General features: G+C 44.6%; 1 protein-coding gene across 3 annotated transcripts in view; it reads right to left on the reverse strand.

The window, feature by feature from the left end:
• col4a6 (collagen, type IV, alpha 6) overlaps positions 1-26,749 on the reverse strand; it is an 82,227-nt gene that overhangs the window by 22,160 nt on the left and 33,318 nt on the right. For all 3 annotated transcript variants that reach the window (XM_069518197.1, XM_069518198.1, XM_069518196.1), the window contains exon 4: positions 12,123-12,200. In XM_069518197.1, the coding sequence (XP_069374298.1) occupies positions 12,123-12,200 (78 nt within the window). The remainder of the gene's footprint in view (positions 1-12,122; positions 12,201-26,749) is intronic.

Genomic DNA, 26,749 nt, shown 5'->3' on the forward strand with positions numbered 1-26,749 from the left:
TTGGAGGTGAGAGGTGTGAGATGAGGTGAAAAGAGTCTTGGTCTTGTGTCGAGTGTGAAATGAATGATGCTCGACTTTGTTCTTACAGGCTCTAATCGAGAGTTTCCACCACGAGGAACCTTTGCAGGAACTTATGTTTGCATTAAACTAAATGAAAGCAGCAGAAGCTTCGAGGTGGAGCTGTAGCTGCGTAAACAGATTTTTATAAATATCATATTTTATGTGCCACAGCGTTGCTCTTTAATCTTTTAATAGTTTGTTCTTAGCAATTAGATTTCAGTATATGACCCAGGTGAACATAAAACTTGATTAGTTAAAGTTCTCTGTTTATCTGTCGTTAGAGACAAGATGTAAACAAATGTCATCATTTGAGAATAAAAGGGCTCCGTAAACTTTTAGGTTTTTAAAAAGGGAAGAAACGTCTCCTCAGAGCTAATCTCCAGAGAATCTCTTTGATTTCCGAGCGTCTCTAAGTGAGGTGAGTTTCAGAGATTTGAAACCAGCTCTGTTTATTTCCTAACATGGCCTGGAATTAAAAACCACAGAGGGAGAGGAGATAAAAGTGAAGGGATGAAAGGGAACAAAATGCAATAAAGACAAAAAAAAGAAGAAGAAGAGCTCCATTAAATCACGTCCAGACAATCCAGGGGTTTTACTTCCACTCGGGTGGATTACGAGGCTGCTCTGGAAATGACCACTGGGAGGCGACCTAACATTTCACACGGGTCTCTGACTTCCACTGACCTCTGTGTGAGCGCCTGGATTAAAATATCTGTGATTCAAAAGTCATCAGAGCAGCATTTTCACCTAACATGTGCATTTTCAGACTAAAATACTTCCCACACGTACATTTAGGTACAAATACTCATGGAACTACTGCATCATCTGCAAGAAACAGCTGTTTGACCATGTTCCTAGTGTTTCTGTTAAGTGATCTGGTTATTTTGTGGCGGTAACGTCTTCATCTCAACGTGCTCAAAAACATCTTGATTGCCCCCTGGTGGCTGGCTGCAGCATAGGTCATGAACCCTGTCTCCTTCCGTGTTAGCAGATGGGACATGGAGCAAAGTCAAAGGTGAAAGTCCAAATTAAATCATCTTTTCTCAGGGATGGTTTTTTTGACGTATCATGTATGATTGACAGCTGAGACTGAGCCGTGGTTTGTCGAGATGCATGGGTGGGGCCGTGGCAGACTCCAAATGACGTCACGAGCACAAGATGGTGACGCCTCCAATTTTCTTTTGGCTTCTTTTTTTTTGTACAGTGGGAAGAAGCGGAGTTAATCATTTAACCGTGAATATAAACATGAGGCTGAAAGACACTGGATATTTCATGTCACTATAGATGAAGCTTTAATACTTTGGGAATCTTTAAACCTTCACTCTGGTTCTCGTCCCACAGGGACCACGTCTAGTTTGCAGATGATGTACAAATAATATTCTTTGATTTTCCTTCACATGGAGACAAAGTTTATCGGTCTACGTCGTCCTCCTAAAAAACCAGCGTCTCCCCGAGTCCCAGCACCACCAACACCGTTGCCAGTTGGCATCCCCGTGTGTTTTCATGCCATCCCGGCCGGTCTCCGCCCGCCTCTTCCAGACCTTCCATCCTCATCACCTTCCAGCAGACTGGTCAGTTTGTAGGCCCAAATCCCCTCCAGCACAAAGGGCACAATGGAGCCTATTCTGGGCCGCTAAGCTCTCTGGACTTACTGCTCCCACCAGGCCGACCTCACTTCCTGATGCAGTGCTTGGACAGACAGATTCTAGCTGCCATGTGTGTGAGAACCCGTGTGTGTGTGTGCGTTGCTCGCGCACACACACGGACACGCCCGCACGCCCTCGGGCTCTCAGAGTTTATCGGGAGCGTATTGTTCCGAGGGCTAGGTGCGCTAAGGGGGATGATTTTAGCTGTCACACCACATGCTCACTGGGGGACGTTGATGGGAGCGGAGTATGAGGGAAGGGGGCGGAGAATGTTGGGTCTCTGGGTGCAAGTTTAATCAGCAGGCCGCTCCGATAAACCAATTACAGCTCGAGCCACTTGCAGGCGCAGACACACGTGAATCGGCCGAACCTCAGTCGCCCTCATCGTACAGGCGGCTACATAAAACCTTTTGTTGCTGCTGCAGATCAAATGAAAACAGTGGCAGCTCCCGATCACGTCTCCACACGTTCAGACAAGAGAACAAGGGACATCTTCTCCACATGGGAATGTTTAAGTTGTGTCCAGGGTTTTTTTCAAGACCATAAACCCAAACATGTTTGTTTATCTCAGACTCAGGATGATGATGATACCAAAAACAGAGCAGATGGATAGATACAAAGAGAGAGAGACGTTATCTCCTGTGGAACGTCTCTCAGTCTCCACATTTGACCACGCCCGGTCTAGGAAGACTTGAAGAAGCTCAAGACAAAACTCTGAGATTACAATCAAGAAATGTAGGACAAGTGATTTCTTAGATACTTGGACTGGAGAGGAATAAAAATCAAACCCCAACCTCACGCGCTCACGACTGGAGAGCGCTTACCTCCACCGAGGCTAACACCCGATGTTGCCGTGTTAGAGAAAGTGGAAAATATACGACTTTCACCTGCAGCGCAGCTATTTCCTGCAAACGACAGTGTTGTTGAATGAATGTCGGCCGCTACACTTCACTCATCTTAACATCGAAAGCTGCAAACGCTCCCACTTTAAACCAAAAGCTTAAACTGCTGCAAACATCCGAACACATTCAGAGCTCTTCTTCATTTCCTGGGTGGCTCGATGTTTTGAACGAAGCAATAACACTTAAAGTCTTCGGCTGCGTGTTTAATCCCCAACCTGGTCTTTTATAAATCATTGAGTGTACGCAGTGTGTAACTGTGTGTGACTGTGTGTAACTGTGTGTGACTGTGTTAGTCAACACAGATGGAGGAGAGGAAATGTGATATAAGTACTTTACGGATGTTCTGTTTATACCTGAAGTCATTATTCAAAAATGTTTTTTCAAAATAATGATTAAATCTATAAACCACTTCATGAAAGTTTTAATACTTCGAATTCTTATATATTAGATTTTACAATTCCCCAAACCCCCAATCTCTACGTCTGTGGACTGTGTGAGTCAATCTGAAACCTGGACAATCCGGGTTCCGTCTCCCAGCAGCAGCGTCTTCTCAGACTCGAGGTTTGTTTGTTCCCCTCCGGACGGATTCCCACCCTCCTCTGCACCTCGGACTCATCTGGTTTTAATGGCCGCCATTAAACAAACAACCTGTTCTCTCTTTTTATCCAGGTGCTTTCCCCCCCAATTAAAAACACATTAGTGGTCAGCGGGGCCCTCGCTGTCCCACGGTGGTGATGTCATAAAGCAACCGGCAAGTTTTCTCAGCTGTCAGACAGACTGGAAATTAAAGTCTAATACGATACGCTGTTGTTTTTTGAATAAGTCTTTTTCTTTTTTGTTGATAGGATATTTTGAGGCTTAAAAAAGTGAAAGTAAAATATCAATTTTCTCGCAGAGCGACGCTGGAGATGAGCCGTTAAAGCCGTAAACGCAACACAAAACATTTTGACTCTTCATTCTTAGAAACCTCAGTTAAATGGTGTAATTGAGGCTAAAACCATGTTTCTGTAAAGTGTGCACTTTACAAATTAGCCCGAGGTGACGACATGGTCTCAGGCCGCAGAGAACACATGTAATTGGCACGTTTGGCTCCTTTAAACTTCCAAGAGCTTTAGAGGCAACATACAGATGTGACCGCTGAGGTGAAGCAGGTGAACAACGTTTGGAAAGTCAATCACAAGACTCGATTACAGGTTGAAACGGCGTCCGGAGAGATTATTCTCTGGTGGTGAATGAAAGATTTTTCTTGGTATGCTGGCGCCGTTCCACTTAAGCATGCACTTAAGATGTTGTCTTGATTCTGAGATTCAAACAATGTTCTCCGACGCGATACAGTTTGTTTTGGGGAGGAAACACCGAGTCGTGGCATCAGTTCAAGAATAAAAGAGTTCAGGGATGGAGAGTTTTATGAATAAATAATCACTGTGCCTCTAAATATGAACAAGTTACCGTACGTTTTTCCCTAGTTTGTCAGTTGTATCGCTCTGTGGTGTGTGATGTGTGATGTGACGTCAAACTTATGGCGATCACAATCAAATGTGGTCTAAACCAAACCTGCTCTGGCTCTAAAACTCATTTACAAACATCTGCTTATTTCAGATATGATTGGTGGGAGCTGAGAAAATCTGCCTCAACAGAAACAGCGTGTGTGTGTGTGTGTGTGTGAGGATGAACTCCATCCAGCTGTGTGTAGTTCAGAGAGGGGACGGAGATTCCTGCAGCATTCCTTGATGCTCATACTTCTATCAGTGTGTCTGCATCAGCGGGGAGGGACTCCACCTTCACTCATTCTTCAGAACAAAGAGTGCAGAGGTAGACGACACAGCAGACGGACGAGAGCGTTTTCTATTTCACTCCCTCGAGATACGATCTGACGTCCCCCGACCTGCAGCCGAGGCCTCGCTGAGCGTCGGCATCAAACGCAACACGAGCGACAATAATTATGTTCGTACTTAAACAAAACGGCCGCATGTGACAGTTTGCACACTTCAAGATTGAAGTCATACCACACACACACACATGATATATCACGATAACTGCACATCCTCAAGTGTTTTCATCGTGTGCGGACGTGATGAGCATCTACATGTTTAACTGTGTTTCACCGGGTTCAACATCAGTGAGGGGCAGGGCGGGGCCACGGCTGCTGAAAAGAAAAAATGCAATAAATGATGGTTTGGGTGTGAGGGTGTGTGTGTGTGTGTGTGTGTGTGTGTGTAAAGTGGAAATGTCATAAATAACAGTGCCGTCATTATCACATCAAATCACAAGAGCCTATAAAAATCAGTAATAAGCAGTTTTGCACATTCCTGCCCATGATATAAATATGTATGTGTGTGTGTATGTGTGTGTGTGTGTGTGTGTGTGTGTGTGTGTGTGTGTCAGACACTGGATCACCCAGAAGGTGTCTGATTCCTGCTCCGTGCAGAGAAACTAACCAGACCTTCCCTCTGGCACTTTTTTCCCACTTCATTTACTTTTATTTTCATGAAGTTTGACGCTGTAGCGAACACTTACTGTCTTTGTTCACTTGCAACTACACCACCACAACACCAGGTGGCGCTGTGGTTTCTGCACCACTGCGTGAGTCCTTCAAAAACCGTCGAAACAGAAAATAGACTGAAATTTAAAGTTGGACGCCGTGACAGCTGCACTGAAGTGAGACCACATCACTTTGTTCGCCCCCTGGTGGCTGGCTGCAGTATAGGTCATAAACCCTGCCTCCTCCATGTTAGTGGATGGGACATGGACCAAATGTGCATGACAGCCCAGAAGTTTAAATTAGACTCAAGACTTTTGCCGTAATGTCATTTAACTCCACGTTACATTGATTCAATCTCTAATTTATGAAATAATTTAACAATTTTTGGATTAATGTATTTGTGTTCATCTTTACATGCGTGTTATTAAAGGTGCAGTGTGTAGAATTCAGTGACATCTAGTGGTGACATCACCTCATGCTCCCCTCCCGAACATGACAGAGAACCTAAATAAAGTATTTCAATATAAAGTACTTCACTATAAAGAGCCTGTTCTAGAGTAAAGAACAACAACTCATATAATTTAGATGAAACACACGAGTGTTTGATTGATTGATTGATTGTGAAAACATCATGAGGATGATTTTATATTTAATTAGTGCCGATAGATTCCTTTAATTCAAATCTTACACACTGAACCTTTAAAACACACGAGACCCACATACATGTCAAACCAGAGCAGTTCCTGAAGGAGCCATGTGAGGGCAGTAGAGTGCACTGGAAACAGATGATGCAGCAACAGGTCTTCAACACACACACACACACACACACACACACACACACACACACACACACACACACACACACACACACACCTATCTCTCAGTCTGTGATCCTGCTGCCCCTGACCTTCTTGTCTGCCGTGGCCTTTGTGTTGATCGTGACCTTTAACCTTTCCTAGACTTTGTGTCGGCCGACGGGATGAGCCAGCTCTGAGTGTGAGGTGTGAGTGTGTGTGTGTGTGTGTGTGTGTGTGTGTGTGTGTGTGTGTGTGTCCACTCAAAGTTCTCTGCAGCAGAAGACAAAGACAAGACGACCACTGACGTATTGTCACATTTGTTAAATGGAAGTCGTAAGAGTAAGTAACACACATCGTTTCCACATCTCGTGACACACGGCCGACTTGTGAGCCGACCGGTGACACGGGCAGATGATTGATGTAAAACCTGAATCATAAAAACATCTGTCGTGGCTAAAAAGTGATGTTAGGTGCTTCACATTCAAAGCCTCTGTTTAAATCTGGTTTTAAAAAATTATGTTAATTGGATTTAAGTGATGACGCCAGGAACACATTTTAAATGACTCTGAGTTCTTGTTCCGACTTGAGAGGGCGTTCGTGTTTTCAGCTTTGGTTTGAAGACTCTGAGGGAATGCATTATGTTGATGAGCGTCTTTAAAAAGAGTGTGTGTGTATGTGTGTGTGTGTGTATAGTGCAGTCTTATCAGCTTTGTCCTGTCATTCAAGCATTTCTACACACACACTCTCCTGTGCGGCATTTTATCAGTCTCTCAGTCTAAAAATGGTGGTGGGCTGTGTTTAGGCTTCATCTTCTTCTCACACACACACACACACACACACACACACACACACACAGGAGCTCACTCAGCGAAACCCAGATGAGCTTAATAATCACAAACACAACACATTAGAGAGCGCATGGAGAGGGAGAGAGAGAGAGAGAGAGAGAGAGAGAGAGAGGACAGCGGGAGAGAGACATAGATAAATATTGAAAGATAAGGAAAGACAGGAGAGATGGAAATCAAAGTGCTGGTTGGAGCTTGTCTCTGGTTATTTTGCTGCCAGCTCTGATTATCTGCATGTGCAATCAGAGCTGCCGTTTTAAACGCCTCCATTTCACATCGGACTCAGTTCAATCTACATTTTCTTCACTAACTCAGCCGCTCGATGCATTCGTCTGAGAGCGGTTTGTCCCGGTTCTGCTGCAGAACCGACGCAGGATAATTAGTTTTGAGTCCGGTTCATCCCGAAGCAGCTCGACGGGGCCGAAGCTGAGACGGTAAATAAAGATGGACGACGCGTCTCCACTTCCTCCCACTGTGCAAGAACGAAGCTCAAATATGATCATCCTCTTTCTGGTCATTTTGTTTCATGTTTGTCTTCACTCCATCTCTTCCTCTTTTCTTTCTTTTCTCCTTGAATCTCTCCCAATATTCCTCTTCAACTATCCATCTCTCTTTTCCGCTCTATCTCTCTAACAACACTTCCCTCTCTCTCTTTTCCTCTCCACCAGGATTAAAGTAAAGGAATTCAGGGATGGAGAGAGACAGTCTGTCATCGAGAGGCCCAGTAGGGGTGGGGTCTCATCCCTCGTTTGCTTATCTTCCCACTGAGACGCACACTGACTATCACTTCATCTCATTTTAAAAAGGTCGGATGCCGCACTCTCTCTTTTCCCCTCTGTTCCCTGTGTGTGTGTGTGTGTGTGTGTGTGTGTGTCCCTCTCACGTCTCTCGCTCGTGGATTCATAATTTTCTGGATTCTCAAAATGTAAAGTTAAACTGTAAAATATTTATGTCAAACCTGAAGTACATTTCTTATAGGTGAGGATATAACTGCTGCAGATTCACTCTGATTGGACGAGGAACCTCGTTCCAGCAGGACACGGTCGACGCCTCGGGCCGAGCGTCAGAATTAGGAAGTGTCTGTTTCTGATTGACTCAGAAAGGAAGTTGCAGAAAAATCGAATTAGGCTCCTGTTACACTAACACACACACACACACACACACACCCTCCTGCCATCCTCGACACTGACCTCTGACCTCTGGTTCACTCGATGAGAGCGGATGTTATCGGACCAAATGGATCCAGTGTGACACAGAAACTGAAGCCGGGAAAGTCCAAAGTAAAGACTCTCAGGATTTTGAGTAAAACCAAAGCCCGTTGGGTAATAATAATAATAATAATAATGAAAACCAAATAAAACCAACACTGGATTTCATCTGGATCTCGTCTCCTGCGTGTTTGCGTCAGGGTGGGACATCGCCCAGGGGGAGCGGCTCCTGCTCAGGCATTAGCAGTGGATTTAGGAGCTATAGAGGAATTACAGAAGCTTCTGAATTTATCTGATACAGATACTAAAAGCCTCTTTATCCATTTGAGACGCTCAGAGCTGACGGGAGGCGAGTGCTCGTTCCGCTCTGTGTTACTGGAGGTTTGTTTTCATGCCACAGTTATTGGCTGGAGGAAACGTATGGAGGTTGGGGTTGTTATGTCTTGGCACGGCAGTTAACGTGGATATTAAACCTCTACACAACCATGCACACCTCCTGTCAGGACAAATCATTTCAGAATCTTTTCCCGGCTTTAATGTGACAGATAACCTATGAAATTACAGTAAAGAACAAACTGCATGCACACCCTCGAACTGATGCTGATTTGACGGCAGGACTATTTATTTAATAAACATTTGACAGAAACGAGCTAACGTTGCACATTTCAGGTCGGAATCTGATGAAGCAATATGTTTTCTCCTTCTATTTATCATGTCAATCCTGTTCTTATTTATTTTGGAAGTAAATTTGTGGTATTCTGTATGTCTTTAAGTGAGTTTAAAGAAAAGCAGCGGACCCTGCGCTCTGACAGGCAGCGGCACAGACACAGAAAAGTTTCCCCTCGGGGATCAACAGAGCATCACTGGATTCATACGTGCCACCGCTGCCGCTCTAGGCTCCAGCATCAGCTGCCTCTGGATCAGCTCATTACGGCTGTTGTGTTTGCTTGGGAAACGGTGCCAGCGCTTCGTGCAGGCACAGCTCCCGCATCTGCATGACACAACAACCCGAATTTACGTCCGTGTGAACTTTAACAGAGAACATCCAATGAAATCAGGAGAAAAAGAAAACTGAATGATCCCGGAGCAGAGCCAAAGAGTTATTATTGTTTTTAAACCATCTCGTCCCTCAGGCTGCTCGTCAACACACACGCCTTCACTGTCAGATATAAAAACTTGATTTAAATGGTTGTCATATACATTTATTACTTTTTTAAACTCTTAGTATCTCAACACGTTCAATTTAAACATGAAAAAAGTTTGTTTAATGGTTAAGTAGTGCTGAGTTAATTGATAGAGTATTAGACAGAAAGCGTATCGTGGGTTTCTGCAGGTTTCAACAGGTTCAATTAAAGACTTTATGAGACCATAACAAATGAAATCTAACATCTATGTCAATCTATGTAGATATGATGGAATATCAGAGCCCCAGGAAAACGTAAACTTCATCCCGACTGAAGATTAGAGAATAAACCTGGCAGCAGCAGGTTGTCTCTCAAACCACAGACAGAGTCATCGTCTTATTTCATTTCTTACTTTAACAGTGAGTTAACATCTGACAACACACTATGCATGCGGCCAAAACATTTCTCTTTGAATGCTCATGTTGCACAAGACGTTTTAATAATAATAATAATAATAATAATAATTTCATTTATTTTTTAACTTTTGAAGAGGCTGCAGAATCCCTGTGATCGTCAGCACTAATATTTGTATTTATTTATTTGTTTCCGTGCAGGAAGCTGTGATTACTTGTTGTCGTCGTGATGCTGAGGCCGGCACTGATATCTATCTATTGATCCTCAATTATGAGAATAATCATAAAGCATTCATCTACAACAGAACTCCACTTTTTTTTATAAACTTAACTACCGTCCAAATGTTTTATTTCACTTAATGTTTAATTTAAAAAAACTGATGTCACAGCAAAGCTCCCAAATTCGAAGCTCAAATTAAATCCGTAGTTCTTGCAGCTGAACAACTTTCCACCTTCAGAGCCGCTAACAGCTATGATCGAGAACACGCGTGACAAAAGTAAAACTGAAAAGAGACAAATAAGCACCTTACGACTAAAAGGACAACAGTAACTGTTAGAGGAGGTAATGCAGCTGCAGCCTGTGTCATTTACACCCGGCAGCAGCACAGAGGACGGTGGCTCTACCGCAGATATATCATTTAGCTGCAGGTCGCTGGCTGTTATTTACCTAAAGTGGCATTCAGTAGTCAGGCTGTAAGAGTGGGTGTCTGTGTCAGACAGTAATTGTTGTTTGGATAAAGACTGAGAGAGACCGAGCTTGGAGTCATAGTCTGAGGAGAACACACACACACACACACACACAGGTCTCGAGACATGAGTCAAGATTTTTAGCGAACATGTTGTCTGTGTGTGCCACGGTTTCCATAGCAACAAATTAGCGACACCTGCAGACCATGTTTCCATAGCAACAAATTAGTGACTGCCGAGTTTAATCGAAGGATTTAAGCCGCTGTTGCTTTATTTCTAATTTTTTTTTTTTTAAAACGTGTTGAAACCAGCCTCAGAACCACTGGGAGTCACTGAAACGTTCCACTCTGATGCTGATGATTCTTTACGTTGTGCTGCGGCTCGTAAAAACTGTGCGCATCAGGTTTAACGGCATGAATTTAAAGACGCGCGTCGCCGCAGCTGGAACGTAACAATCATACTTTCATCAGCCAAGTTACTTTGAGTGTCTTCTTTTCTTTTTTAAAGTTATTTGCTTCAGACAGAAAACAAACCCCTCCGTCTAATATTCAGATTTACGGCCTTCACCTCTGCGACCCGGCGATGCCGAGACGTTTACAGACGCTCGTCAATGTACAGGAATTTATATGAAGGCAGCGGTTTTACAGGAACACCCACAAACACGCTCCTCGAATCACAAACGGCCCGAGCTGCTGCAGAGTGCACACAGCTGTAAGTGGAGCGCATGTTAAAAGATCTGTGCACAGATTCTGAGGGAATCATGTTTGTGGAACTGCTGGAGTCAGTGCAGGTTCTTTCATACGACACGTCCATCCCCTGTGTTACACCCCCCCCCCCTCCTCTCCATCATATCTTTATGACCTTTGGTTGCTCATGGCAACCGCTCCCGTCTTCACAACTATCCTTGAAACAGACAATGAACTTGTGCTCTCAGGGTTTATTTCTCACTGAACTGTGGAAACACTGAAAAACATCGGAGTCCTTCACCTGCGGACACACACTTGTGTTGTGATGTTTATATGGGTTTGAGTCTCGCCCGGAGAGATTGCACACACACACACACACACACAGGGGGGGGGCTGCCGAGGCATGTGTTACAGAAACCGTCACGGAGCGCACTTTGATGCGTGTCAGATAATATTTGTGGGCCGTTAATGTGAGCAGCTGTGTGATGGAGAGAGATAAGATTTCAATGCGGAGCCTCGAGCTCTTTTCCGTTTAAATGCAGCAGAAGAGCTCAATAACATCAACAGCTTTTAAAATCAAAACCTCAAACTGAAATCGGTGTTAAACAATCTCAACGCTGTTTTGTGGGATTGTTTTGTCGCCACATCACAGGACGAACCTGCTTAGTTTCCTCAGAAGATTATCAGACTGTTTCATAAAATAAATCTGTGACAGGAAACGGTGTCATTACTTTAAAAAAAAGTTTACGTGCTGTAAAAACACTTTCCTCAAACATCGCTGCAGCTCCTCTTTTCAGCCTCTGTCTCAAACACTGGATTTCACCTCCTGTCTCTTTAAATTAAAGTGATCTAACGAATTAAATTGACTTTAAAAGAACGTTATTTTAAAAAGAAGTACCGTGAATGTTTTTCCTGGTGATATTACATATTCAATCTGTTTTATTTTCCCACGGTTCAAGTGTGATAAAGGTCTGACAGGTGTCTGCGTCTCCTAATCTGATTTAAACTGCAGGAGAACTCCAGCCTCACATGCAGGACGCCCGCAAGCTCACGTGGTTGCGCTGGCGCCACGTACACAAAAGCTTGAATGTATATAATCTTATATATAATCTGATGTGTTTATTGTAATAACAAACCTCTGACTGTGGTTGTGAAAGACTTTTCATGTCCAAATATTAACCGGCTGTGATTTCCGGGGCTCAAAGAAAAGAGATTAAATGGATTTAAAGGAAAAAAGCTGTAAAAGCGTCGTAGAGATAAGACGTCACTCACCCTGCTGCCTTTCTCTGGGTTGCACTTGCATCCTCTGCTGCAGTCCTGGCCCGCACACGGCTCGTTGGAGTCTGTACCCTGCAGAAAAGAAAAAGAGTGAATGTTACAGCAGCTGCTTCAGCGAATGCACATGCTGGATTGAGCATTTTTGGCGTTTGTTCTCGTGTTCACGCTGGAGAAACAGCGGCGCGACACTGTGCGAGCTTCAGGTGCAGCACGCTGTTGCACGTGTCTTTGCTCAGAGAAAACCACCAGAGCTGCAGAAGAAAAAGCATCTAAAACAGCAGGAGTCACGTGGATGTGAGCAAACATAAAAGCTGCATCGGCACCGAGTCGACACGTTGACAGCAAAGTGGAGGAGGATCTGAACCATGGATCTGATCAAGTCAGAGCTGATTCTGTTGAAGGATAAAGTGCGTGACTTTATTTCAAACAGCTTGTTTAATGTGTCCAAACATGCATCAGGTATTTGTGCTTCCACTTCTGTTGTGAGAACATTGTGTTTCTCTTCGTGTCTTTGTTTTGTAACCAGGCACAGACGACTGGATGTGTGACCGCTGACCGTCCCCTCCAGCTCCAAGGGGCTCACGTCGGCCGCAACTACAACCAGAGCGGAGTGATTAACCAAAAAGAACGGAGTCGGTTATAACCAGCAGGAGCTCTGTTAGATTTCTGTGAGCTGTGGGAAGCAGCAGTGAGAGGCTTCCCCTCTGGTTTGGAAAATAAAAACTTGATTTAACATGATTTGGTTGCATCACAACAAGAGAAGACAGATGTTTACGAAGAAGGTTTCCGTCACTTCCCGTAGTTCTTATCAAATCTAGCGTTCCAGCCTGGAGTCTTTTGAATCCAGTCTTGGACGGTGGGAGGAAGTGGAGACGCGTCGTCCGATATTAACTCAGTGACGTATTTAAACAGGAGTTCTAACACTGAACATCTGATGGCACTGTCATTTTTTAATTCAATTCTAATATTCATCTGTGCGTGAGGGCAAGAGATTAAATTCCGACTGTAATGATTCAAAATCATATTCGTGACAGCCGACAAACAAAGTTCAAACATTTAAAATTTTCGAAGCTCGCTCATCTTTATGGAATCGGTCGACAAACCTTCCGTCTCCAAAGTCGTGAATGAATTTTAACCTCCGACCAAACGAGACAAAATATTTGGACAAACTTTTCAGTCCTTTGCTCCACATGCACGATAAACACACACACACACACACACACAATGTGTCGCATATAAACTCCATGTGAACCGCAGATTAACCTTTAGTTCACCGGTCGGCATTCCTCAGATATTCACCAAAACATCACGCAGCGCCTCTCGGAGCTGTTCTAAGCCGACGTGTGAGTGGCGGGAGCTCTCATATATGAGGCTCTTAAAACTTCACCACACCACATGCCATCTATTCACACGGTGAGCTGATGGACCACATGCTGAGGGGGGACGTATGTGTTTACGTCGTCCACATACGTGTGTCTGTACGTGTTAAAACGCTGCGTGTGGATTCGAATATCACACATCACACGCATGCAGATGATGAATTAGCTCGACTTGTGTGCGAAGATAGGAGCAAGCGTCTCGGATGAGTCTGTGATACCGGGGGTCTCCTCTGGGGTTAAACTGGAAAGGTCATGGCCGGCATTTCAACGTGATTAGTGGATGAAAGGGTGCTGGTGGGGAGGGGAGACGTGGGGGAGAGAAAAGGGGGTGATGGCCGGGGTCCGATGGAGATCAAGAGGACAGGAGTGTGCGGGGGGGGGGGGGGGGAGGAGTGCGGGGGTGCGACAGTGAACTCAGTCTGTGAATGTTCATATGCACAACAATCGGGGTCAAGCACCCTCCAGGACCCCTGGTGGAAATCTTCAGATGATGTCGTCTGGGTCTCATTTAATCAGAGCCTGGGAACGACTGGACTGAATCCTGAGAAATATTTATTTAGAGAGGGTCACGGAGACGACGGCACTGACCCTCGACCCCGCTCACTTATGGATCCAGGCTGTTTTACATGTTGTTTAATTTAATGTGTCATTATGAAATGTAAATATGTTTACATTTAGAGATTTGAATCTCTCATCACATCTACTTAAAATAAAAAATCTAGATCGGTTTAACTGTTTAAATTCACTGTTTATAGTGGAATGACTCTGATTCTGTCATGTTTCAAGCTTCAATAACTTTATTGTCATCGTGCAAAAACTTAGTAATTACGAGAAGCGTCGTCCCCGAATCAAATCGTGTGTTTTTCAAATTAAAAAAATAAGCAACAGTAGAATAAAATATACGAAAGCAAAAGAAGAATAAAATTAAGTTCTTCAATAAAATAAGAGTCGAGGTGACGAGGATGCAAAGAGTAAAGTGAGTAAATATACATATATATATATACATATATATATATATACATATATAGATATATCACATGTCAGAAGATTCCCAGTTCTTAGGTTGAAGCTTAACTTTAAGTTCAGGTCCTCACAAATCTAAATCACGTTGTGTTCTGTCAAGCTGCGTTATCTGTGTGGTGACATTAAATCACAGTCACATGGCCTCTTCCATGTGTTTCTAACAAGTCTCTATTGTCCGCATGTGTCCGTGCTTCCCCTCATTGTCGTCCTCCTCTGTATTTGACACCACATCACACGTCCTGCCCTTCTCCCTCGGGCGCTGCTGGCTTAGCATCTGTTTTCATCTGTATCATAATTCACTTTTAACTCTGGGTGTGGACGGCGTGAATCGAGGGGGTGGGGGGTGGGATGGACATCTCCGCCCTGCTCAGGTGGAGGTTGGATTATATCTCAGAACAACGGATTTCATCGGGAATGACAATTCAAGACAGCTCTGCTCCGATTGGTTAGTCCCTACGGGGGACGTGTCCATGTCGAGACAATAGGAGGATAATACATCAGAACTACTGCCCTGTGGTTGTATACCTCCACCAACCAGGGAAGTTTGAACTGAAAGGACTTTCTCAAACTGTTCTGAGGACAAAATGTTCACGAGAGACCTCGACCTTTGACCTCTGACCCCCCCAAATCCATACAGTTCATGCGTTAGTCCGAGTGAACATTTGTGCCACATGTGAATTCGTTTCCTCGAGGCGCTCTTGAGATAACGTGTTCACAAGGGAGTGACGGACAGACGACCTGAAACCATATTTACCTGTGGCCACCAGGTGTCAGATGGGAGCAAAGAAAGTCTTTTGTTATTCTCAGTTTCTTTTTCCATTTTTTTTTTTTTACTTGAACTCGACTCATCCCCCTTTTCTGTGGATTTCTATTCCTATAATCTTTGAATCATGATTCGAGGAACCATTAGTGGTCCGAACCACTCGTTTTCTATTTTTTAGCTCCTTCTCCCTTCACCCACTTCCCCAAAGCTTTAACTTACAAGCATCTTTCCTCCTTTTTCTTTCCTCCTTTTTCTTTCCTCCTTTTTCTTTCCCTCTTCCGTCTCTCACTTGCTTCCTGCACCAGCTCAAACGTCACAGTTCACTTTCTCCCTGTGCGCTGCCCTCCTTCTGTCACTGTGATTAGACGAGTGGAGGAGATCTGAGGGAAGAAAGCAGGACCAGCACCACTGACCTTTCCCCTCCTTCTCTCCCTCTCTCTCTCTCTCTCTCTCTCTCTGCTCTGCGCCAAGCTCGCTCTCCCTTTGTTGTGTGTGTCCTTCACTTTTCATGTTTCTTTGTCTGCAGCTTTTGTGGCTGTAACCGATTCCGTTGTCTCTGTCAGGTGCTCGCAGCAGTGACCAGTTCTCTTGTTAGATAAATATAATACACACACACACGAGTGCACGAATGTGTGATCTGCAAATGAATATTAAAGTTTGAAATGAATACACCTGTTGCCGATCTCTACTGATAGCAATGTATGAGTCAACGGTGCGGCACAATTTAATCCAACTAAGGACCGTTGGGTCTTGACGGAGTTACGCACTTGACTGACAGACACTCCAGTTTCTATAGTGAATTACCCTCCGGACACAAATAAAGTTGCTTTGAATTGAATAGTTTCTTTTCAAGTTGCTTCGTGACGCAGAAAACACCTTATACACAGAAATATACGCAGAATATAACAAGAACTTCGGTGAGTCTCGGAGATTTCTGCCTCCAAACCAACGTCAGGTGAGAACAGAACTAACTTTCCAAAGAAACAGGGACCATGTTTGTTAAAGATTCAAATGTCATCTCTTCAGACTTTCACGGATAGAACTCGTTCCCCTGCAGGGCACTGGGGTGTTACAGTATTTGCAGAGGTGAGTATAAGACGGCGTGTGAAGTAAGGAGTTGAGTTTGAGGAATGTAAACCACTGCAGGGGACGCTCACACCGGCAACTGTTCTGTGCATGTACGCTCATCATTTGCATACATGCACAGAAATAACGTGATCCAACAGGCACACTCCCGATTGTCTGCATGTGCTCAACAACGCACGCATCATTCTTTATGCCATTCTGTCATCCCGGCATTATCCAGCTATGCGTCTCTCAGCCCGAGATAATGTTCCCCAATCAATCTCCGCTGTTTGCTCGCTCTTCACTGTCCAAACACTTTCATGTGAGCACGTTAGGCTGAGGCGTTTAAAAACCTCCTGCAGCTCGTACAGATCAGACCCGAAGCTCGTGGCTAACGGCCGCTGTCTGGACTTGCCCGTTCATTCCTAGAAGATGATGTTGTGAAGGTTGAGTCGGGGGTTCGCTGGCATGTGGCGCACGGATCCTGAGCTACATGACAGAAGCGACACGCATGATGAGACAGGACAGCCCGTCCAGCGTTTCAATGTAGAAACAAACAAAGCTGCTTTTGCTCTTATTGCAAATATCACAGATTTGACTCGTCTTAAAAAATGAAAACTGCACCTTTGCAATTATTGGGGACGTATATTAATGAACATTAACCCGTCTGTCGTCATCCACACGATGACTCCGAGATTTCTGATGAGAATCAGTCACTGAAGAGAAAAGACGGAGACGTGATGCCCGCTCTCCTCTCGTCTCTTCGCCATTTATCTTACTGGCAACGCCGCAAGCGCAATGCATGATGGTATAGATAGCTCAGTCAGTAGCCAACGAGTCCACTGAATCCTGAATAAATAATTCACTGGCATTATAAAATGAGAAACGTCACATTGATCTTCACCGTCTATAATCAACAACAATGAATGAATTCGCTCGAGTTCACTCGTAGAGAAAGTTTTCCTGCATCGTCAGTGGTTTTATTTACTGGAGAAAAATAGGACGTGTAGCGGCAGATCAGGATCCTACTGTTGCATCAACAAGTGAATTCTGGGAATTAAAGTGCAAAAACAACTTCATGTTTTCTTTACTAAGTGCCGCAGGAATCTGTTTAATCCACGCTATCGATCAGCGTGTCATCACACGGTCACGACCAATGAGAGAGCAGAGTTTAACGCCCGGCGGTCGAGCTGTCAATGAGGACGCTAAGAGGAGGAGGAGCCGCCGTCTGCTTTTATCAACAAACCCTGACCGAGCTCCGCTGAGTGACAGCGACATGGTGAAAAATAAATTCACCTCCGTCTGACACCGACGTTCAGGAACGAGGTCAAGGGACGAAACGAGAAAAATGGAAGGTTGTGAGTGGAGCATGCAAATAAAGAGACAGAAAAGGAAAAGACGTCTCTCATTCCTCTATCCGATGTCGTCCCCTTATTTTTCTTCCCTTCTTACTCCCCTTCATCATCATATCCTTCCTCTCCCGTCCATCTGTGACCTTGACATCCACCACAGGAGACTAACCAGCTGTGTTTGGGCCTCCAGCGTTCCTCCTTTACTTCTGTGTGTGTGTGTGTGTAAGTATAAACTCACATATCGCTGCATGTATGTATACGTTGTGTGTACTTGTACACAGACACACGTGGATTTTGTGTGTGTGTTCGCTGTGACGGGGCCACGCAGCTGGACTCAGGTCATCCACATCTTGACCAGATAGCGGAAATTTGCGAAGCCAAAACAGAAAGCAAACAGGACGTCGCCGGCAGCCGAGCCGACGCGCAAGACGACTGCGGATGTGAATAAAGTAAACCGCAGTTTGCTGCAGACACAAAGCTCACACACCTCAGAAATGTGATTTTACAGACATGCAGGGAAGAAATGAAAAGCTCATTACGAGTTTATAACGTTCAGACGATTTGAATTCATATCAAATGACATTTAATCATCTTTAAAGGACGTTTTAATTGAAATGAGGACATTTCCTCTGAAGGACGAATGTGAGGTTTGTTCTGAAGCTTCACGTCAAACTTTTCTTTTCCAGATGAACTTTGTGATTTCATGTTAGCAGGTGATATAAAACATGATATATGATAAACATGATATATGAGACGATTACCGCCTGCATTTGCCAATCTCCAATCCTGTTAGCGCTGTGTTAACATTGTGAAATGTCTTTAAATACAAACATGTTGCATCACGACTCAAACTAAATTAAAGCTCAGAGCGTCTCGCCTGCAGACGTCAGACAGAATTCTATGACAACAGAAAAACACAGACTGTACGCGTGAGTGACCAGGTGATGGATTGGATCGCTTCCTGAAAAGCTTGTGAGCTGGACGGAAACTTTTCATGTTTAAATCTGACGACGTATTAAACAAACTTCACAGACATGTATGTCGTGTGTTATTAATCACATGACACAGTGCGTGACCTTCCACTGTCGACATGTTTGGAGACGTTCCAGAAGAAGATGACGTTCCAGTAACGTTCGTCTTTCTTCTACAAATTCTACAGTCGATAAATAAGGAACTCGAGTCGGCTCTGACACCAGCACCATCTTGGTTTTCTGACACCAGAAGTGACCATATTTAGAGGAGCGGGGAGGAGGAGCCTGACTGAGAGCTGGAAAACACTGCACGCCCATCGACACCTGCCTCCTGCACCGATTGGATGGTACTAGCTGTCAATCACACTGTGGTATCCACGCCCCCGATGCACACGGTGCTTTAAGGTCTGTTCAACAATAAATGAATCCGAATTTACAAAATGAACATCATCTGTACTGAAGGAGACTTGAAACTGGAGATTGTGACGTAAACTCCAGAGGGAAAATGTTTACTGACGTTTTGAATCAAGTCATTTTCTCATAGACTCTTATTGAAACGAGTAGAGTCGCCCCCTGCTGGTCATTAGAGAGAATACAGGTTTCAGGCACCTGCGCATTAGCTTCACTTTCCGGACCCAGAGCCTGCGACAGCACAAACGATAACACAACGTGGAAATACCCACACATTGATTGTAAATGTTCTTTGCAGCACTTATAATAATAATAATAATAATCCTATGAGTCTGTACTGGTTCATCACACACACACACACACACACACTCTCACACTCACACACACACACACACACACACACACACACACACACTTCCACGTTTCCTCTGGCTACAGATTCATGATGGAACAGAAACGCTGCTGATAGACAGGATTAATTCTCTACCTGCTGAGCCTTGTTGACTCTCTCTCTCTCTCCTCCTCCTCCCCTCCCCCCTCTCTGCCTTCACCCTCAAATCTCTTTTTCCATCATTGACATAATTAGACACTCGGGGGGGAATTTATCTGTTTTATCATGTTTCTTTAAGAAGAAAATTTAGCAGGGCGAGAGCGGGCACGCAGAAAGAACAGGAGCCGGCCGACATGTTTCTGCTCCTGACACCGGTGCGGGTTCATGTGTCGACTCTTCGCCTGGTTCCGCAAAACACTTCTTCTAAAAGTCTGTTCATGGAGTTTATGGAAGAAAAAAACTGAAATGTTGAATAAAACCAAAGCACAGAAACCACGGACCTCGATAAATCCTCAGAAGCTTCATCACGAGGGAGGTTAGGTTTTTATTTCTGAACTAAGACTTCCTGTTACAAACATTCGGACTCATTCCAGATTTTGTTGCACCGACAACAAGAATCCAATCAAATGACCTCAGCTCCGCTGTGGACAGATATACTGTTGCCCTGACGACCAACACCAGCATTACTGTGACCTCACAGGGGATCTCCGAGGTCACATGATCTCCTCCCTCCTTCCATTAACGTTCCAAGTTTAGCCTCCTCACGCCGCTGAGCAGTAATCAGGCCGCTGGGCCGAGACTCTGTCCGACATCGTCAGAACATGAGCTTCCGTTCTGGGTCTGGTTTCTCTCCCACCTCGTCCCTGCCGTCCAACGGGGCTATAAATTTCCCCGTTAGCGAAAATAGACCCGAGCCCCCGAGTATAGAACAGAGTTTTAAAGTTCACGCAGGGTCAACTGCCACCACAGTGACGCTGCTGAGGATCTGTGGCTTTGTTTGAAAGATCGCTTAAGAAGCTTGGATGAGAAACAAAACTCAGGTGTGGAAATATGTCACGTGCAAAACTGGGAATCCCCCCGTCTCACGTTTTTGTCCAATTGTCTCAATCGGGTCTCGTGTTGCCCTGGGGATGTGATTAATCATCACGAACGTCTAAGGTTACATCCTCCACCTTTCAGCACAGACACATCCAGAGGTGGCCGGCTGCCCACTGACAGAGCTGGCACCAACACCCGGCTGCACGCGGCTCCGCGCCAGCTTTGTGATGTCAGCTGACGACAATCAAAACTAAAAAAACAGAGCTCCGAGATGCTGAACGCAGCAAAAACCTGCAGTCAACACAGACAAGTGGAGAGACTTGAGCCGGAGCCAAATCAAACGGTTCAGACAAAGGGTTGATGGCGGCGAAATGCGTGTTCAGGTATAAATTAGTCATCGTTGACATGGCGGCGAACCAACGAGCGCCCAGATAAGGTGGAGAACCAGGAGGATTTATGGCCTCGAACTGAGAGGCAGCGACATGTTTGAATTGACTCACTTGAACACGGACGTAAACTCGGCCAAAAAGTCATCCAAGAACGTCCAGCTGTTGTTTGAGCATCTGGATTTAGATCATTCCTGTAACTCTTCTCATCTTTTGTTTGAGTGAGGGAATTAAAACCGGGCTCGATCACTTCCGCTGACACGTTTCGACGGAACAAACTTTATTTGTAAATGGATTTAGCGTCGCAGAGTTGCCACAGTGGAGACAAGCAGACACATGAGGTTAAAGATAATATTTATGATGGTGCGTGTCGATGTCAGAGCCGACTCGAGCTCCTTATTTATCGACTGTAGAATTTGCATATTACAAGTGAGCAAGTCTGGACTCCAACGTTAGTGGAACGTCATAGATCACGTCTTCTGGAACGTCTCCAAACATCGACAGTGAAGGATAGAAGGTTTAAGATTTATTGAAAAACGTCCTTTAAAGATGATTAAATGTAATTTGTGTCATTCGATATGAATTTAAATCAAGTCTTTATGTTATAAACATGTAATGAGCTTTACATTTTTTCCCTGCATGTCTGTAAAATCATTTCTGAGGTGTGCGATCTTTGCCACTGCAACAAACTGCGGTTTACTTTATTCATGGATTAAGCGTCGCAGAGTAGCCACAGCGGAGCCAAGTAGACACATGAGGTTAAAGATAATATTTATAAAACACGTTCAGATTGTAATCTAAAACGCGGCCGCGGGGTTTTCAAACTAAAACAGGAAGCCGACACTCGACGTGCACACTCTAATAACTGTTTGGCAAAATACATCAATACGAGTTGCCAAAAAATATGCAAAGAGTCTTTTTCAAAAACACAAATCTAAAGATGTGATGAATAGATAAATAGTAAGAGGGGAGCAGAGACACACACGTGAAGTGACAGTGCCCACCCCTCCTGATAAGTGCTTTGATAATTACACCTTTGAAGTGCTCTAAACACCCCTCGCCTGGGGGGGGGGGGAGGAGGCACTGCTGATAATGGAGAAGTAGATTGAGCAGAATGATTAACAGTGCACCGGAGGGGGGGAAATATAAAAGTGAAGTAATGGAGGCTGGGATGAAAAGAGGGTGAGAGAGCGACGCTATGAAAAGAATGTTGTGGAAAAGTTGAGGGAATGATGGGAGGAGCCCCCCCCCCCCGCCTCCCCGAAACACAATCTGGTTTCACCTGTGTGAGTTTGAGCCTCAGAGCGATACGAAGACATCAAGGAACGAGGAGGGACGAGGTGCACATGTATGTAAAGAACGTGTGTGTGTGTGTGTGTATGTGCGTGTGTGTGTGTGTGTGTGCACAACAATAGAACAGCAATTACAGCTCCTGTGTTAGAGGGAGGAAATCTGAGCTACAGCTAATGTACCTCCGAAAAGAAAAATCTTGTCATGTGGGTCTGTCGTTATACCCACACACACACACACACACACACACACACACACACACACACACACACACACCTTAAGCAGTGTGGTTTAAAGTTTCCTCCAAACAACTAATGTAAACTGATCTGTGGGTCCCTATGGATTGACTGTGATTGTGTGTGTGTGTGTGTGTGTTTTGTCTGTCTGTGACAATGAAAAATCACAGAGAACCAAAGTGTCCCCTCCCCGTCCTTTAAACCTGCATGTCTCCATGGTTACAGTGATGTGTCAGAAACCACAGAGGCTGAAAACACAGTGAAGAAAATAGTTCTTCTCCAGAGCCACGGGGCCTCGGGTTACCTCGCTGTACCCTGCCGCCACCGCCGCCGCCTCCGTGCCAAACAACACGCAGCCCAGCGTATCCTGCTGCCAACCAGGAACTAATTTTAGCAACGGAAGTTTCCCCAACAAAAGTGAAACTTCATCCCCACTTTTCTTTTTTTTAACTTGTCGAGGTGGTGTGAATAGAGGGTCAGTGGTAATCTGTGTGTGTGTGTGTGTGTGTCTGTGTGTGTCTGTGTGTGTGTGTGTGTGCCTGTGTGTGTGGACTCAAATCCACAGGTTGGACGTACGTGTCCCTTGTTACATATTCACGTTTTCAATGAGAATCTGCTGTGTGTGTGTCTCTGTGTGTTTGTGTGTGTTTGTGTGTGTGTCTGTGTGTGTGTGTGTGTGTGTGTGTCCTCATGTGCACATACTGCTGAATTCCACACCTGCCGGCTGAAAGTAAACACACCTCTGGCTCCGCAGCCACAGACACATGTTCTGTATCTCCCTCTCTCTCTCTCTCTTTTCTTTTTTTTGGGGCCAGAGTGGATCACCTATCACTTCTTTTCTTCTTCTCTTTCTTTCACGTCTCCTGCTGCTGTTGAATAAAACCAAACCTTTCAGTGAAATCTTATCTAACCCCAGAGAAATAAAAAGAAATGTTGGTTCTTCTTTAAAGGAAAATGTGGGTTTACGTTAATTTAACCTCTGTCTTTTCCCCCTCGATATTTCCGTCTCATCCCTCCATTTATTCCTTCACCTCCTCAGTGAGTCAGATAACTCCAGAAAAAACAGGAACCACCGTCCCGATCGACCTTGTTGTGGTTACAGTTAATCCCTCCCGCACGTGATGCGTCGCCAGCCGCCGCTAAAAACTCGTTTTCACCTCCGAGACTGAATCTACCTCCGCTGACTCACTCCATCAGCTGTTTCTCGTGTCGTCTTGCTTTTACTGACTGAAGTCCACCTGCCCGTGCGAAACCTTCAGCCCACATCTAAAATAAGATCATGCAGCCGATGTGGCTACTGTCTGTTCCAGACGCATCAGAAAACCACAAAAGGTTAAACAAACAGCGCTGAGTCATCGCCGCGATCGAGTCACAGGAATCTGGGAGTGCGCCGAATCCTCGCCAGCTCCAGGATGTGCAGCACGATGACCTCCGACCTTTGAGTTCCCATGTTGACACACACACACACATTGAAAAGCCTCCAGCAGAACACGACTGCAGGATTTGCCAATTTCACTTTTATCCTCGTGACTAACGAACAGCAGCTCCAGTCTATTAAACCTCATTAAGCTGGTGACTAATAACTCGCCTGCAGACACGTCTGTTAAAACCAAACCTGACTTACTGAGTTAATTTTAAATCACCTTTGAGTTTGTTCTCTGAGTTTGTTTTAACCTGCTCTGAGGAGCAGACGGGCGGGGGCAGTCTGGAAGGCATCATCAAGGATGTGAGTCAAAGATCCAGATTAATTTTTCTAATATAAGCGTCTCCTCTGCACGAAAGGTCGGAGGTCAGTTTCACATCGGCACCTCGGGCCGGATGAGATTCAGTTAAAGATTTTTGTCCTGGATCATTGAACAGGAGTGGATGCAGGACTTTTATTTCTATGTTGGTCTTTCTTTAATTGTGATTCATGGTTCTTGATTAACGATTGCACAGATAATATGGATTTCATCGACAGTTTGCATCCGTGTAGTTTTTAGAGCCCTGTCTGAAATAACGTGACGGAGTTAAAGGGACGGGTGTTGGGCCTCGGAGCAGGCGTGAGCTCTGCGAGTGACATTCAGTTCGACGTGGGATCATCTAGTTGAAAGATCCAACGCCTGATTTTCCTGCTGAATTCAAAGTTTATTGTGCAAAGTTCTCACTCATAGTTTAAAAAAAAACAAAATGTGAACTTTCCTCAAACTCTGAGGTGAAAGCTCCAGCGACTCCTCTGATATGATGAGAGCTGCCCTGCGGACAGAGCTGCAGCTCCGGCTGATGTCCTTACATGGACGCACTCTTTCTGAACTTCGTGAACTAATTCTAAGACTTTTCATTTTAATTCATTAAAAAGGGTAAAACTGTAAAAATGCAGTGAAGTTCTGCGTGAATCTGCTCAGTGCGATGTGTTTAATGTCTGAAACTATAACCGTAAATGGCAAACTTTCCCAAAAGGCTGAAAGCTGATTCCATTTGCTGCTTTTAATTTGGCGAGGACGCGCTCAGGAGGACCGTGAGAGAGACCTTGAACCAGACGATAGATTCAGAGACGTTTCTCAGAGTCTCAGAACAACACGTGTGGAATCGCTTCATCGAGATATATCATCTAAATATTTAGTGACATGTCTACTTCATGTAAACAGCTGGCAGATGTTTCTGTCTTTGCCTAAGCTACAACATTACTCCAATAAAATATCATTCTTATAAATAAAAAGATAATATTAGTGAAGTATTCCTTATATATTGGAAACGTGAACCTGAGAGTAAAGTGTTATAAAGTCTACTACTTAGGGTTACCATGGAAACTTTACAATACATTTGCGACGGTCCACCAGCATAATCTCTGTCTTGTCTCCTGGACGAGACTATTTATTTTTTAATTTACAACTTCACAAATCCATTTGTTCGAACGCGCAGTGAAACACGGTCTGTGTGGGAAGAGACGTTGAGACGAACGCAGGGACATAAAGACACAAGCGTGTGGTGTTACCAGGGTTAAAGAATGTTGACATATAAGCAGACCCTGCAGGCATGAAAAAAGAAAACATCCTCCGCACACACACACACACCATCTCTGTGTGTGTGTGTGTGTGTGTGTGTGTGAGAACAACAGCGTTACCTTCAGACCATTAGACGTTGATGGGAACCAGTGAAACGGAGCCCGGAGCTGTGAATGTGTCGGACAGGGAAGGATGTGTGACGGAGAACCCCCTCGCATACAGGAAGTTCAAACCAGAGAGAGGAGGATCTGGATCATTTGCAGATGTTCAGACATAATAACTTTGTCTTCAAGAAGTTCAACAACTCTGGAGTTCAATGGGACGTTCACCACATGGTGTCGCCTCCGGGGTGTTATGGCGTCAGTCGTCCGTTCAATCACTCGGCTCTGAGAGAACCAGAGCTCCGGCTGCGAAGCATTTGAGGCGCAAGAGATTCCTCCAGTCGAACAGTGGAGTTATTTTAAACCCACTGGATTGTTTCATGATAAATGACTGTTGACAACTGTATTTTTACAGATAGGGAACGTAACAAATGAGTGTGGCCATAAATAAAAACCCTGTGGCTTCACATTTCAGTTTTCTTTATTATTAGTTTCAGGGAAAACAGGCCTCCTGAAAATGTCTCATTTGCTATTCAGGGACTTATGGGGACACAGTTGTTCAGGACGGTCATTTAAATAATCCTCATGACGAAGTTGAGGACGATCGAGGAGATAAAACCCTTTTTAGTTAAAGACGGACGATCGTGAGTCATGTGGTCGAGACGAAGCCAGATGAAAACCTCACACAGCGCAGAGACGCTGTCAAGTTCTTCCCTCAGGTTGTGACTGAGAAGAAGAAGAAGAAGAAGAAGAAAGGAAAATGGAAAAACTGAAGAAATGAATAGGACGGAGAGAAAGCAGCTGATCCTTCCCACACACACACAAGCAGAGGATGATGAAAGTTTGAGGCGTTTGAACCCGTCGCTGCAGCTCCTTCCTGTCGCCTCACGACTTTAAGGTGGTCCAGAGTGACGAAGGGAGGGGAAGTCACGGATTAAAGAAGAAGTAAAGAAAAGCTTCTGTAAACAAACACTGCAGCTTCTTTTCTACCTCAACGTCTCAGGGTCTGTTTGTGTTTCTACTTTGAATCTATATAATCTATATTCGAACATTTCATGTCGGAGGACTTTAATGACAGCCTATGATCGAGCTCTCAGTTAAAACCCGAACATCCTTTGACGTGTCCTCATTTGAATCGGGATAGAAGAGCTGGTGGTTGTTCTGCGCGTCATGTGACCGAGTTACGTTGAGAAAAACTCTTGAGTTTAAGGAAAATCGAACGCATGATCAACACGTTTAATTTGGGTGACGCAAACATGAGAGAAACACACGCGCACAGCTGTTTACATGC

Source organism: Paralichthys olivaceus, chromosome 22 (genome assembly GCF_024713975.1).
Source record: "Paralichthys olivaceus isolate ysfri-2021 chromosome 22, ASM2471397v2, whole genome shotgun sequence".
In the NCBI taxonomy this organism is placed as follows: domain Eukaryota; kingdom Metazoa; phylum Chordata; class Actinopteri; order Pleuronectiformes; family Paralichthyidae; genus Paralichthys; species Paralichthys olivaceus.